We start from the raw sequence: 14,650 nt of genomic DNA, 5'->3' as shown, positions 1-14,650 counted from the left end.
ATACAGAAGGAAAAAATATACAATCGCAGTTATAGTTATATTCCTACATATAATTAATTCTGTGTAGAATTGTCAATGATATATTTCCAATTTAAATATTGCGAAATCAATGCGATAATCTAACGACGCATTTATTTCATTAATAAAGTGTCGTAGAAACACCCCGCATTTCAACACAAATTATGCTGAAAAATCATTATAGACTCCTCAAGGTTTCTTCTCTGTCATTGCATCATTTATACCGGATGCATTACAATAAATAAACTGCTCTTTTATCGATTTGACACAGACAGAGAGCCGTTAGAAAAGCGTCTTCTCATTCTAAGCTGGAAAAACATATTGTCTCAATTGTCGCTTTCGTATTTATCCATAAAGATTTCAGCAGGTAAGTCAATAACCATTTACTCTGATTTGTAAGAAAACCAGAGCAAGTTACGCCCATGCCAGCCCTCAAATCAATACCACATTAAGAATCCCAAGAATCACTTCATAGTAATCTTTCTCAGGAAACAAAACATGAATTTTATATGATAAAACCATCGACTGGATTTTTTTCTTATTAGTTCACTATGTCACATTTAACCCAGATACATTGTAAGAGAATGTGTAGAGATTTGTGTATAAAAAGGACTCACCTTAATATAGTCACATAATCCGTCACCCTTAAGCTGCCCATCTGTCTCCATGTACAATTTCACTTTGAGCTTTTGCGTCTGAATATCCCGCATAATCATGCCACACTTGGACATGACACTCACAAACTCATCCTCCTCCGTGATGTCCTCCGGCAAATTCGACACGTAAACTTTAGTGTTTTGCTCTGGTGGTAAATCAAACCATTTCGGTGGTTCCTGCGGTGTTTTCTTCTTCATCCCACAGTTCGGCTCACTGGCCGGAGTCTCCGGCTTGGCCACCCCACCGGCTGCTCCACCCCCTTCGACACCTCACCCGTATTCTCGACAAATCCATAATTCATCTGGTAGTGTGCCATAAAATCCTCATCGATTGCAGGGAACCAGGCGCTCTTTTCCGCATCCCAAGCATACCGCACGCCGTCCTTGTCCACATATTCCCCATTTTTTCCCCCGCCTTGGGCACCCACTCACCCCTCTCACTCGACCACGTGTAGAACTCATTCTCAAGCCGCTCCTCCTTCAGCACACCAGCAATAGTGCTCCGTCTCCGTCGCCGCTTGCATCACCCACTCATTTGCCTCCTCGCACCAGCGATATTTCAACTTTGTGCTGGGATCCACGTAAATTGCCGCCCCACTTTCATCCCTCACAACGTGCTTAGCGTACTCCACACTCATTGTCTTCTTCCCACCCAAATCCGTCGAAGCACTCAATACTTCTGCCGCACTCGAAGTCACACCACTCACTTTGCTCCTCACTATTCACAGCTTTTGCCGGCTCAGCGGAAACAACCTCATTTGCCTCCCCCTTGGGCACTTCCTCCGCCCCAGCGTCGACCGTCTCCTCGTCGACTCCGGACATGCTGAGATGTGACAGAGAGACAGCCTGAAATTTGACCATTGAAATAGCCAAAATTACTACCAACCATATCATGTTTCCGTATTAATTACATTCGAAACTAACACACTTTTGAATCACTGACCATAATATTCTCCATTCATTTGAATAACAACATTAGGATTGAATTACGAGCAAAATTGCGCAGTGAAACATAGGAAAAAGTCACTAAAATAGTAAAACTGATCTGAATTCAGTCTTTGAGTAAAATGAAATCTCTATGAAGGCAACAATCAAAATGGAGAATGGATGAAACAAATTAGTTCTGATGAAATTTTAATAATATAAACTATTTACTTTAAAATAAATTCACATTCTTCTGCAACAATTAGAAGCGATCTGTTTCAAATTAATGCGAGTTTTCATTTAAAACAACTCTAGATTATAATTTGTCACACTCCATTGAAATCTGTCAATACAACGCAAATAAAAATTCATAATGGACGGAAATCCGCGTCACGCAAAATTCATTTCAATAACCCAATGCAGAGACCATTATCCTATACTCTTAGCTATCTTTTCAATTTCACAGAGTGACTGATAAAATCAAACTATATTGATTGTGCTGTTTCAAGAGTAGCAAAAGGTTGAGCTTTTTCCCTTCATGGGACATTTTTTTTTACGTCGCCAAACGAGCAGTTGATTATGGAGTTTCAACTGTATTTAAATGCTAATGCTCAGGGCGTAGAACTTGCCTTTCACCTCACAACAGTTATTTTAATATCTGATTAAATTACATTGATTTACTAAATTATTTCTTCACGTGCTTTTACACTTCAACATCTGATTTTTTTCCGTTCCTCCACCTTTCCACCTTCCCTTCTTTTTCACCTTCCATCCCGAAAAAAATTGCCCAAATTATTCTTTCACACGACTTTCCATGAAGCTCAAACACTACTTTGTGTGCCAGGTTAGTCACTTTACACAGAATCAACCCACACTTTACTTTTATTGGTCGCAATTCAAGTATACACTTTCAAGTTAATCACATGACATGTGAAAGTAGGGATTCACTTGACAATGTTTTCGTCTAACTTCATTTCCACGTTCTCAAAACACGCTTCACCACCTGAACAAGTGCCCTAAAGAAGCTCTACAGCGTGGGCTGAGCCACAAATAAATGGATGAATGTGGCACACCCTGTCTTTACAACATATGCACGAAGTCCCGCCGGAAAAAAGCCTCAATGAATGGTCAAAAGGACTACAAAGCACACCACACAGTCAGTCGATCGTTGCCCGGCGAACTGACCACATTAAGCGGTGCTGGTTTCCCACACAAGAAAACAGGGAGCAATATTCCTTCTTTCCACCCCTCCAGCGCTTCAGCATTTGTCTAGCTACGAAAAAATGGAACACACGTTGGGATTCCATCGACCCAATTCATCATTAGTTCCAGACGTGAAATATTAACGTGACCCACAATGAACGCGTTATTAATGTGAATTTTTTCCACTCTATCGTGATTATTTCCGAATATACTTGAAGAATAACACGTGAAAATTAATCTACTATTGTGCCTAACTTAAGAATGTGGAACAATTGATTTAAGGAAGGAAATCAGTGATTTCTGGTGTTGGAAAAAATTGAAATTAACACGTATTAAGGACGGATTTTTACGTTTTTTTTATGACATTGTTGTGGATTTGAGTGGCAATTGAAGGACTTTTGCGGACACAAATGGAAATTCCTGGTGAGAAAATTATCTAATTTCATTCAAATTGTATCTTTTACATTAACAATTTGCATGAAATATATCCATGAAGAAATATTTCTGCTTTGCAAAAGAATACAAACGCCGGAAGTGACAAAGAAGTCCTCAAAGAGACCACAAGTTGAGAATATTACACAATTTCAAATGGAATTTCCCTCTCTCTTTGCCTCCTGACAATTTTCCTGACTTTCGGCTAAGCTCCCTAAGTTCAAAGTAGGCCACTCGCGATGGGGAGTGACTTCCTCCTGGCTTCTCTGCCGTTCACAAAATGAAAATCCTCACACCACATCCGGACAACCACTCGAACCGGCCACAATTGCGAATATTCGCCCTCTTTGCCGGCCAATAAACCCAAGAAGAGCGCCAACACACATTCTAACCCCTTTTATCGTCCACACTCACCCGCAGAGACAGGGGCAGTGTTCACTCTGGGACAGTCACACCTGTCCGACGACCATCAACACTTCTTCTTCATCCGGAACGACGCCATCGTCACCGTCAACGCCGGTCGATATGGCCAGAGCGCTGTTATTTGCCAATCTGGCCGATGCTTTGTGTGGGGCGCCAATGAGTTTGGAGAACTGGGCGTTGGACAGAGCAAGGAAATTATCATCACAAAGCCCACCTGCATCAAGGACATCAAAAACCTGGGTCACAAAGTCGTGCGAATGGTGTTCGGGAAGGGTTTCTCAGTCATCGCAACACGGGACAACAGACTCTTCTTCTGTGGCCGAAATCTCCTGCCCACGAACTTCCTGTGCAGCCTCAAAGAGTCTCCTCACGCCCACTTTTACACCCCGTTATCCATGACTGAGGACATGAACAGCGACTTATCGGAAGTGAGTCATCTCACGGCTGGAACGTCACATTTTGCAGTGATAACAGGTGAAAGTCAAACCAATTTTATACATCAAAAAGCAACCAAAATAGCACCATTAATTAAATGAAAAACCTTTTGCACATGAAGCATATCCACTTTCCTTTGTGGATGACGAGCATAAAAAATTATTTTGCCTCTAATTAGGGTCATATCAATCTCCCGAAATGAGCCCTAATTCAAGGGTATCAAATTCCATTCCATTAGTTTTAATAAAAAGGCGGACACTTCATTGGATATCACCAAAGTATTTCACTAGAATATTGATTCTGTTCACTGCAGAAAGACTACAAAATATCATCCAGTTAAATTTTATGCTTAAATAGTTTGTATTTATGCGCAAACTAATGAAGATTTCAAGAACATTTTTCACTCTGTGACATTATCTGATGAACTCAAAAGCCACTGAACTCATTAAACAGTTTAATTCAAGAAAAGTAAGCACTCTAGGTACATATTATCGTCAATAAGGCATGACCTTTAACGTCAAGCTCTAATTTTTCCATCCTTAAATTAAAACACCCCTTCAGGAATATTAATGTATGAAAGATATTGAAATAATTAACATTTCACGTGCCAAATACTCAGCACAAGGGGACAACTTTTTATTTGTTTATGCACAAGGATCCATTAGTGGTGACAAATTACGTGAATTTCCGAGAAAATCATGTATCTAAATAGTAGCTAAATGCCTCCCTTTGCCCCATATATAGACATACACATCCTTCCTTCGCTTGAACGTTTGTGACATCAAAGTGTATCAAGTCGAGCTTCTCAATATTAAATGAGGAATTTGCCACAAATCAAACAGTGAATTCATTGGGAAAAGGAGGACGACTGATTCTCTCTCTTTCTCACTTCCCACTTTCTTCTAGGCAGCGACAAATTATTAATCTGTGGGAATTTCACTGAGACACCACCTGGCGACCTCAAAACCTTTGAACTTAATGAAAAGTTTAAGCCATATATCCTGGAATGTGGCTCAACATTCACCCTCCTCGTCACAGGTGAGAAAACACACTTCTCGTCACTGCGTGAGAATTCTCATAACAAATATTTGTCCAAACTCTCTCCTCACCAGCAGGAAACAGTAACACGTCCATTGTCTACATTGTTGGACACTTTGGTGGCAAGACATACATAGAATTGACGCAACTGAGGGATTTCCAGCCCGAATGCAGAATTACTTCCATTCATATTTCACCGAGGGATGAAATATTCCTGCTGACAGGCTGCAATTTCCTCTACAAGTGCTCCCAACTCAGAGAGTTGTTCTTCGAAAGGATCACTTTGGCACCCAATGGGGAGAACATGAAGCTCCTGACCACTGGAGCGGATTCCATGTCTTTCCTCACAGACGATCAGAGATTTTTCACCACCATGGCCTCGCCGAGAGACATTCGAAAGGAGTCGGCTTTCAGAGAACTGACAAAATTCAAGCCCATGGACATCCTGGCGATCTCCTCAGGACTCCATCACATGCTTATTCATGCTGTGAAGAACGAAAAGAAGGCTTTTGTCACCAGACAAAGAATCCCAGACACCCTGACAAATGGCGATACTGACCACAATCTCAATAATCTCAACAAAACCTTCACAAAGTTGGATTCCAAAGATTTCGTGAGCAATCTCGAGAAAGACGAGGAAGTGCAGTCGAAGAAAGACTCTATATCGGAAGATTCAAATTCCAGTCACAAATCAGAGCCCAAGAAAACCCCTGAAGACCGAAAGAAGGCCAGAGAGCGACAAGTTGAGCAAGAACTTGCCAAGGATGAGAACATAAAAGTGGTGAAGATTATTGATCCCATCGAGGGAGAAATTTATCAGTGCATCCGGAATAATGGTGAGACTGTTGAGAACTTCATCAAGGGTCAGATTCGCTTCATAGACAATGGCGTGGATAAAACCACGGCTGAGCAGCAGCGCAAGGGCAGTCTCGTGGATAGTCTCCTTGGTGAGCGCCTGGAGGATCGCTCTCTCAGGAAAATGTCAGACGAGAAGGACAAAACGATGGAGTATCTCAAGGGAATGGTGGAGACCATTCAGAGGAAAACACCAATCCCGGAAAAGGACGCAGAAGATGAGGAAACAACAGCATCACTGACTTCCAAGCCAGACGACGAGGAGATTCAGAAGCTTGACGAGAAACCTCCGGGATTTATGAAGCAGGTTCTGCAGGACCTGAAGAATGCAAAGAAGGAGTTTTCCTGCAAGAATGTGGACAGAATTGAGGAAGAAAGTGAGTATTTAATTTCCAAAATTCAGCATTCAGAATATCAACCATATAAATTCCCTTTATATTTCAGTGACAGATGCTCAGAAGGCTGGAAAAACTCACAGAGGAAATCAGAAGTCCGAATTTTGTTCAATTCTCTAGAAGGAATTGCGAAAATCCAGAGAAAAACTCTCCTCCGGGTAAATTCCAATTAAGGTTCCCGGACAAATATAACCTCAAAAGCATATTGGCGCACTTTTACATCAATATAAGCAATAAACATTCATTTATAGAAAGAATTTCTCACCTTCTTGTGCGAGATCAATTCGGGTTGCGATAAAGAGAAGAATCAGGTGAGAATTTTTGGGAAATCACGGTGAAAAGGGTGATAAGACTTTCCAAAACAATACATTTAGCACACAAATTGTCAACATTGCCATTTAAACTGTTATACGCCCAGTTCTGCATACCTTCAGGCGCGGATGCGATTCAAAAATCACACTTTACAGAAGAATTCTAACGATGTCGATGGCCGATGAACTTGATGCAATTAATCTAATTAATTTATTTTTATCAATGTCAGATAAACAATCGATTGGGCGGTGATATAACTGAGGGAGGTGTCTTTGTGATGCAGTTTTCACGCGCGAGCCATGTCCATTCTCACTCTCAACGACGATTGTCTCCTTGAGATCTTCTCTCGCTGCTCCATTCGTGATCTTATGGCGCTGGAGAAGGTTTGCCAGCGCTTCCATGACATTGCACTGTACGCTTATAGATTCATCCGTAAGTTTGTGTGGCAAAAATCTCTGGGAGGCACCAAAGAGGATGTCTTCCGTCGCATCGGTCCTCATCTTCGTGAGATAACGTACTTCGGGATGGGAAACAGTGATCAGGAGTGCTTCAGGATCATCGCAGATCACTGTTTGAGCGTGAAGTGCCTCAAGCTGCATCAAGTATCTGTAAGCTTGAGTCTAGTGTACCGAATGTTGCCACTCTTGAGCAGTATTGAGTGTCTGGAAGTGGATGAATATCTCACTCACTCTGAAACCATCGCCAGCGACTTCTCCTGTCTCATTCTGTGCGCCGAAAATCTCAAGAAGCTCCGCATAGGGCGTCCAATCATTATCTACGGTCGCTTCATTACGCACGACTACCTAATTGCTCTCACAACTGTCCAGGATCTGAGCATAAACTTAATTGGAGACGGATTTCTTAACATTTCCAAATGCTTCAGCGCCAATTCCACTCTCCAGAGAGTCCATCTCATCCTTCCGGACGGAGATTATGAGAACTACCACGTGTTCTGCTCGTCATTGGTCAATCTCACCTCTCTGCAAGAGCTGAAACTTGAGAATCTGAAGAACAAGAGCTTCGAAAGTCTCTTCCAAGCCATTGCTGAACTGCTGAGACGCAAGAAACTCAAGGAATTACAACTGAAGTGCAGCAAGGACACGACCTTAACACCACGAGCACAGAGAACCATGGCCAAGATGAGGAATCTGCCTCGGCTCACGCTGAACAGCTTCATGAATCTCTCCTACGACTTCCTCACTCACCACCTTTGGCTGCGAACCCTTCAAAGCCTCAGCATGATCAACTGTCCGGGACTGAGCACGGAGGCTCTGTTGGACATTGTCGACAGAGCGCCAGAGTTAATGGAAATTTCCCTGAAGGAGTGTCCCCGAGTGTCTTGGGAGGTGTTCACAGACTCACCACGAAATTCCATTGAACCCTCACGTGAGCCACGCGAGGAAGCAATCACCATGGTTCGAGAAAATATTTTATTGCCCTTCACGATACTCTAGAGGAGAAAGGATACCGTCTATAAATAAAAACCGTTTGTCCACTTGACCACGCGGTGTCATGCAATAGGAATGTCTTGGGGAGGTCATCCTCCCGGCATCACAATACAAATTAACACTTACTCAAGCCGCCCCACTCAGGCATCGCGGCGTGAAGACGTGCACTAGCGAGTCCCAGCCGCAGTCCGCCAATTGGTTGCACCGCAAGGCGTTCCAGTCCAGTCCATAGTTGAATTCCGAGTGGTGCCGGATTGTCTCGATGGCCTCAGGAGTGCGCTGAAAGTCCCAGATGCGCGTCGTGAAGTCGTAAGACACCGCCGCGAGGATGTTCGGCTGGAAGGGTGAGAATCTGATCCTCCGCACAGCGTATTCACACCCTTGCAGCTCGAACAGCGGCAGTGAGAAGTTTCTCAGGTCAAAGCCTCTGATTAATCCGTCTGAGCCGCCCGTGGCCAGCAGATTCTGCTCGTATCTCGCCCAGTCGCACGACAGCACTTCGGCGTCGTGCGCCTTCACCACGGCCGTGGGACGCTGGTGGCCCAGGGTGTTCCACACCTTCAGATACCCATCGCCGCCCACGCTGGCGAAGGTGTTGGGAATGTGGCTGGAGAACATGGCACTGTACGCGAGTTCCGAGTGGCCCAGGAATGTGCTCAGCGAGGCACTCCGTTGCGGATCCCACAGCTTGATTGTGCAGTCCCAGCTGGCGCTCAGCATCAACTGCTCCTGGCGCGTCCGGCTCCAGTCCACGCTGTACACCTCTTTCCGGTGTTCAGAGTAGCAACTCTGGGGCACCGTTGAGCGACCTTCCACGTCGGCATTCCACAGCTGCAGCCCGCCATCGCCGGATGCTGTGATCACCGCGCTCGGACTTTCTGACCAAACCTGCAAAGTTAGCCCATTAGAATAGTTTCACAGTCGAATTTCCTGGTCAAATCGATAGATTACGGGTCGATTTTAGTTAATAATAAATAGTTTTATCTGTAAGTCAAGTTGTGCGGAAATTATGAGCATCCTCTCTACTCACCACGTCGAAGAGTCCGTCGCTCCACTGAAAGGACTGCACTTCCTGGATGCCTCCGTCTGGCGTCAGCTCCAGGATGAACAGCGTCCCACCGCCGGCCAGCCCGAAGAACTGACTCGTGGCCACGGCGAGGCGGTCGGCGTTGAACCTGGAGAAGCGCACGCTGTATCCATGCCGGTTGGGGGTCAAGTAGGTTGGCATGGCAACTGGATAATTATGCGTTGTCCCGCGCCGGAACATGCGAGAGAAAGAGACAGTGAAGAGGCCACCCCAAATGGAGATTTCATAAACAAACTGACCACGACTCGTGGCCCTGCTGCGGCCACTTTGCCGCCTCACCCGAGCCACCCGGCCACATGACAGACCCCAAGGGCGTCAGATTAGCAATCTGGATGATCTGCCGTGGCAGAATTGCTCAGGTGAGTGATAAAAAAGCCACGCAATTGGGGTGTGATAGGCGAAAATCAGAGTGCCCAGAATGCAAGAGGAAAATCAGCCTTACCACTTGATGTAATTGCACAAATCTATTCCCTATGCATTGCACGGCGAGTTTAGGTGGTAATTCAGTGAAAATTAAGTGGAATGCTGAGGAGTAACCACAGGAAAACCTTGCATATTGATGCAGAATCTCTATTTTCAAGTGGGATTTTTCAGCAGATGAACGTCACTGCTGTTGCGCCACCTGTTGTGTGGTGTGTAAAATTCCAATTAAGATGAGATTTTGAAATGCCTCTGAATAACGGACTTTTTGTGATTTCCCTATGAGTTACTTAAATATTGTCCCCTTCAATCTGTTCAATATTACTTTAATCGACCTAATTGCAAAGCTTCTGTGGGTGATGATGTGAAAGAATTTTCCACTTGACGCCCTTCATGGAAAATCAATAAATTGGACTGTTGCCTGCCGATTATTCAACCCTTATTCGTGGTGTGTGTTTTTTTCTGGTGACGAAATAATCTCATTTGGAATCCGTGAGGTGTGTAAAAACAAGGAAGGCAAATTAAATCAACCCCATCGATTTTCCACGTAAGAGAAGCCCCAAAAGTTGCCAAAGTCGGGTAGTATATAAGGAGCAGTCCAACCGAATGGTGTCATACTTCTGGTGATTTCAGTGTTTCAACGTTGAAACTCCCCAGCCTTCATAAAGCGTCTTAAAAGTTCTCTAAAGCCAGTGAAAAATAGAAGATCAAGCAAATATGGTTGTTGCGGTGAAAGTGTTTAAGAAAACCGCCCCAAATGGGAAGATGACGGTGTACCTCGGGAAGCGCGACTTCATCGATCACCTGGACTATTGCGATCCCATCGACGGTGTCGTAGTGGTGGAGAGTGACTACTTGCGCGGTCGGAAGATTTACGGCCAGCTCACCACGACCTATCGCTACGGCCGCGAGGAGGATGAGGTGATGGGAGTGAAGTTCTCCAAGGAGATGGTGATTGCCAAGGAGCAGATTGTGCCAATGGTGAATCAGAAGATGGAGATGACGCCCACGCAGGAGCGTCTTGTGAAGAAGCTGGGCTCGAACGCCTTCCCCTTCACCTTCCAATTCCCCAACAACTCTCCCTGCTCAGTCACTCTCCAGGCTGGCGAGGAGGATCAAGGCAAGCCTCTGGGTGTCGAGTATGCCATCCGCTGCTATGTGGGCGACAATGAGGATGACAAGCACCACAAGAGGAGCCAAGTGGGACTCGTGGTGAAGAAGCTGCAATTCGCTCCGCCAACTCGTGGCCGTCGCTTGCCCAGCTCGCTCGTTAGCAAGGGATTTACGTTCTCCCAGGGCAAGATAAATCTGGAAGTGACGCTGGACCGCGAGACTTACTATCATGGCGAGAAGATTGCCGCCAACGTGCTGATCACCAACAACTCCCGCAAGGCGGTGAAGAACATCAAGGTGTTCGTGGTGCAGCATTGCGAAGTGACAATGGTGAATGCTCAGTTCAGCAAGCATGTCGCCTCGCTGGAGACCCGCGAGGGATGCCCCATCACGCCCGGAGCCAGCTTCACCAAGACCTTCTACCTCGTTCCTCTGGCGTCCAGCAACAAGGATCGCCGTGGAATCGCTCTTGATGGCCATCTCAAGGATGACGACGTGAACTTGGCTTCATCCACGCTGATTTGCGAGGGCAAGAGTCCCTCAGACGCCATGGGCATCGTCATCTCTTACTCTCTGCGCGTCAAAGTCAGTGCTGGAAGCCTCGGAGGCGAGCTTGTCACCGATGTGCCTTTCAAACTTCTTAACCCGGCCCCAGGTAAGAATTCTCAAGCATGTGTTCACTAAAAACCAACTCTACTAACACCTCCAATTCCACAGGGACCATTGAGAAGGAGCGCGTGAATGCCATGAAGAAAATGAAGTCCATCGAGCGTCATCGCTATGAAAACTCTCACTATGCCGATGATGATGACAATATTGTCTTCGAAGACTTTGCCCGACTCCGTATGAATGAACCAGAGTAAATCAAGAAATTGCAATTGAAATAAAAAGAAAGACATGAAATCTCCAGAAGAACGAACGAACTTCATTTGCTTGAAAAAGCGAATGGAGTATTTAAGCTTAAAAAAGAAATGCTGCATAACCCCATCCAATCCCTGCCCAATTGATTTTGATTTTACAGAAAGAAGCTTCCAATCCAAATTGTGTGCTCAATAAAGTGTCCTTTTTGGGTTGAATGGCATGGGTTTTTACTTACACCTCTTGATGGATCTCTTGTATGGATACAGAATCTTGACTGAGTTCGAAGGCACACACGGGAAAAAGGATATTTAAACTATCAAAGGTGAAGGTCGCTGTGAGACTGCGATCTTCAAGGCATTTAAATGCCGGCTTCGGTGGCCATTTAAAGTTTAAAAGGACTATTCTCCACCCCTGAAAGGTGTTTTCATTGTGAGCGGGGAACCCTTATGTATTCCTTCCACCAATGGGATGTCAACAAGGATGTCAAGGAGAGTGTCTTGAGCATGAAGGAAAGGCATCGTTGGAAATTATTTTTTGCATTTCTAACAGTCTCTTCGGGGATAAACAGACTTCCAGGTGTTAAAAATTCTTCATATAATTTCCGCACAGCTTTCCAACGACTTTTCCTCACGTTACAACGGTTATCCGACCAGTGACGGGGTTGATTAGGGGTGACATCTTGGCCACGTACTCTTCGAAGGCATCAATATCAATATGGCCAACGACATGGTTTTGCTTATTCTCCGACACCACGTAGAATCCATCGCCGCCACCGGCCAGGAAGGATGGCATTATAAACCGATACATCTTGTCCATTTCCAGTGGTTCATACTTGGGAACGCTGCAGTCGGCACAGAGGAGATGCAGGGAGGAAACTCTTTCGCCCACTGGCATTGTCATGTTGAAGACGATCCGCATCCCGGAAACTTGGAGCCACGTGAGCGACTGTGTGGCGGCAAACTCGAGCATATCCTTGACAAAATTGCCACGGAGTTCCAGTGAATCCAGCGTGTTCTCGAACGGGATAATGGCCACGAGATCTCCGTAGTTTAGAGGGCCAGGAGTTGAGGGCAGAGATCGAATTCCTCCAGTGTTTGTGACGCTGAGGGCAGCGCGAATCCAGCCATTTTCGGGCTTGGGATAGTGAGTCACGTAGGAATGCACGTAAGCATCAGTGATGAGATTTCCAGAATTGCATTCTCCATCGCTGCATCCTTGCTTCGTGATCTCAATCTTTGAGTAGCCAACAACCTTCAATCCCGCCTCATCCACGACCGTCTTCCAGGGGATCAATTCCGCCTGAATCACAGGATCAGGCTGGATTTCGGGACCCAAATAAATAGGCGCTCCCCTATAGTCTGCGATTTCTCCAGCCTCGTCGAAATACACCGTGATGTCTCCCAAATATTTCGTATATGCTGACGCCTGAACAATCAGGACTCTTCTATTTCCGTGCTGGGATTGCTGCACGATGGTTGGATACTCTCCGCGGGGGAAATCAGGACCAGGAGATTCATCTCCTGTCCACAGGAATGTGTGACTGTGTCCTCCGACGATCACATCGATATCCGGGCCTCCGTTCTCAGCGATCCTGATATCAACATCCAGTCCGGAGTGCGACAGGACAATGATAATATCAACGCCCTCGCTCTTGAGCTTCGCCGCCTCCTCTCGCACCGCAGTGGCTTCATCCGTGAACTTCAATCTTCCGGTGCTGGCGATATTCTGCAGAGAGATGGTTTAACAAGTATGAAACTTTCGAATTAAATAATTACTCAAGCGGCAATACATATTAATTCCAATTTATTGGAATTTATTGGACATGAAAATCAGTGAGTGGAAAATGTTCCGTCAAATGAAGTGATTAGCCCCTCAAGTTCACACAAAAATATCAACAAAACCGTCCACGATCTTCACTCATCAATCAATAATATCCCAAAAGCTTATATCTCTCACACTTCGTCCAGATAAAGCATGACAGTGAGAATCCATGGAGATAAGGGTGATTTAGACTTACCGGAGTTGTCTGTAGCATTACGCCGATAATGCCAATCTTCCTCTCATACTTATCAATGACTAGAGATTTTCTGAATTTCCCATCGAAAGTCGGCTCCTCCGAAGCGTCCACATTGGCCACGAGAACAGGCGAATTGATGGTCTCCAGGAATGGCACGGCGCCCGCGACTTGATGGTCAAACTCGTGATTGCCCAGCGTGATGGCGTCCGCGGGCAGGAGATTGAGGAAGTAGCTGGTGACATTCCATCGGTGAATGTTGTACCACAGAGTGCCCTGAAAGTTATCGCCGGCATTCAAGTAGATGGGATTCAAGTCCTTCTTCTCCTCCAACAGTCTCTTCACGGTGGTCACGACCCTGCCATAGCCCCCAATGCACACCTCCCCCTCCTCGGGCTTGCACGTGCCGGAATTACTGTTGACTTCTTCGAACCTGGTGAAGGTCAAGGAGATGTTTTCGCGAATTTGCCGCTATAATTGCGAAGCGGAAGTGTATTTCTCTCATGCACACTCACCGTGCGTGAAAATCGTTGAGGTGGATAATTGAGACTGGAAAAAGTTGTGCAGAAACCAAAAGTGACAGGGACATGCACATAAACACTGTAATTGATTTACTAAAGTGAAAAGCCATTCTAGGATTGCAATCACAGGGCTAAAAGACAGTCAACAGAGACAGAACTGCACAAAACTCTCGTCAAATGCCAATTTTCAACTGAGCCACAGAGACGAAATTATCACTATGGCTTAACGGATCGTCTTCAGAAGCCAAAAGAGCTGGACTTGGGTAATAGAGATTCTCTTATCAGTCGTCAGTCTCAATGGCAAATTAATGGGTAAGAAAGTATAGCCATTAATTTGCTGTGTTAATTGTTATTTGAACAATATAATGCACAATTTACAGATATTGCGTATGGGCAAAGAGTGTGATGTTAAAGTGGCGGGTAAAAAGAGCTCATGAATTTATTTTGCACAATTGTTCGTAACTAAGCGGAGATTTCGTAATTTTTATAGTCGTT

The 14,650-nt window shown here is 45.2% G+C and overlaps 5 protein-coding genes across 5 annotated transcripts in view; 2 read left to right on the top strand and 3 right to left on the bottom strand.

Annotated features, from left to right (window-relative positions):
• LOC132259648 (HIV Tat-specific factor 1 homolog) overlaps positions 1-6,769 on the bottom strand; it is a 28,777-nt gene extending 22,008 nt beyond the window's left edge. The window contains 5 exon segments of the mRNA XM_059757364.1: positions 636-913; positions 916-1,089; positions 1,092-1,156; positions 1,158-1,520; positions 6,645-6,769. Coding sequence (XP_059613347.1) covers positions 636-913; positions 916-1,089; positions 1,092-1,156; positions 1,158-1,312 — 672 coding nt within the window. The 5' untranslated portion in view covers positions 1,313-1,520; positions 6,645-6,769.
• LOC132261024 (uncharacterized) lies at positions 3,212-6,609 on the top strand. Its single transcript, XM_059759514.1, has 5 exons — positions 3,212-3,224; positions 3,654-4,130; positions 4,998-5,129; positions 5,204-6,361; positions 6,429-6,609. Exons 1-5 carry the CDS (start codon positions 3,212-3,214, stop codon positions 6,497-6,499), a joined length of 1,851 nt encoding a protein of 616 aa, XP_059615497.1. The 3' UTR covers positions 6,500-6,609.
• Positions 6,770-8,091: 1,322 nt separating the features above from the next.
• Positions 8,092-9,829, bottom strand: LOC132259784 (peroxisomal targeting signal 2 receptor). Its single transcript, XM_059757543.1, has 3 exons — positions 9,669-9,829; positions 9,170-9,372; positions 8,092-9,027 (listed from the first exon to the last, which is right to left on the bottom strand). Exons 2-3 carry the CDS (start codon positions 9,365-9,367, stop codon positions 8,266-8,268), a joined length of 960 nt encoding a protein of 319 aa, XP_059613526.1. The 5' UTR covers positions 9,368-9,372; positions 9,669-9,829; the 3' UTR covers positions 8,092-8,265.
• A 434-nt stretch (positions 9,830-10,263) lies between these two features.
• On the top strand, positions 10,264-11,835 carry LOC132259877 (arrestin homolog). The gene is made up of 2 exons (XM_059757686.1): positions 10,264-11,414; positions 11,477-11,835. Exons 1-2 carry the CDS (start codon positions 10,364-10,366, stop codon positions 11,620-11,622), a joined length of 1,197 nt encoding a protein of 398 aa, XP_059613669.1. The 5' UTR covers positions 10,264-10,363; the 3' UTR covers positions 11,623-11,835.
• A 324-nt stretch (positions 11,836-12,159) lies between these two features.
• Positions 12,160-14,349, bottom strand: LOC132259641 (apyrase). The gene is made up of 3 exons (XM_059757356.1): positions 14,150-14,349; positions 13,638-14,067; positions 12,160-13,345 (listed from the first exon to the last, which is right to left on the bottom strand). The coding sequence occupies exons 1-3, from the start codon at positions 14,263-14,265 to the stop codon at positions 12,248-12,250; spliced, it is 1,644 nt and encodes a 547-aa protein (XP_059613339.1). The 5' UTR covers positions 14,266-14,349; the 3' UTR covers positions 12,160-12,247.
• Between the last annotated feature and the right edge of the window lie 301 nt (positions 14,350-14,650).

The sequence above is a fragment of the Phlebotomus argentipes genome, unplaced genomic scaffold (genome assembly GCF_947086385.1).
Source record: "Phlebotomus argentipes unplaced genomic scaffold, Phlebotomus argentipes genome assembly scaffold_18, whole genome shotgun sequence".
NCBI classification, from domain to species: Eukaryota; Metazoa; Arthropoda; class Insecta; order Diptera; family Psychodidae; genus Phlebotomus; species Phlebotomus argentipes.
The sequence above is the reverse complement of the archived record's forward strand: the minus strand, read 5'-3'. Positions and strand labels throughout refer to the sequence as shown.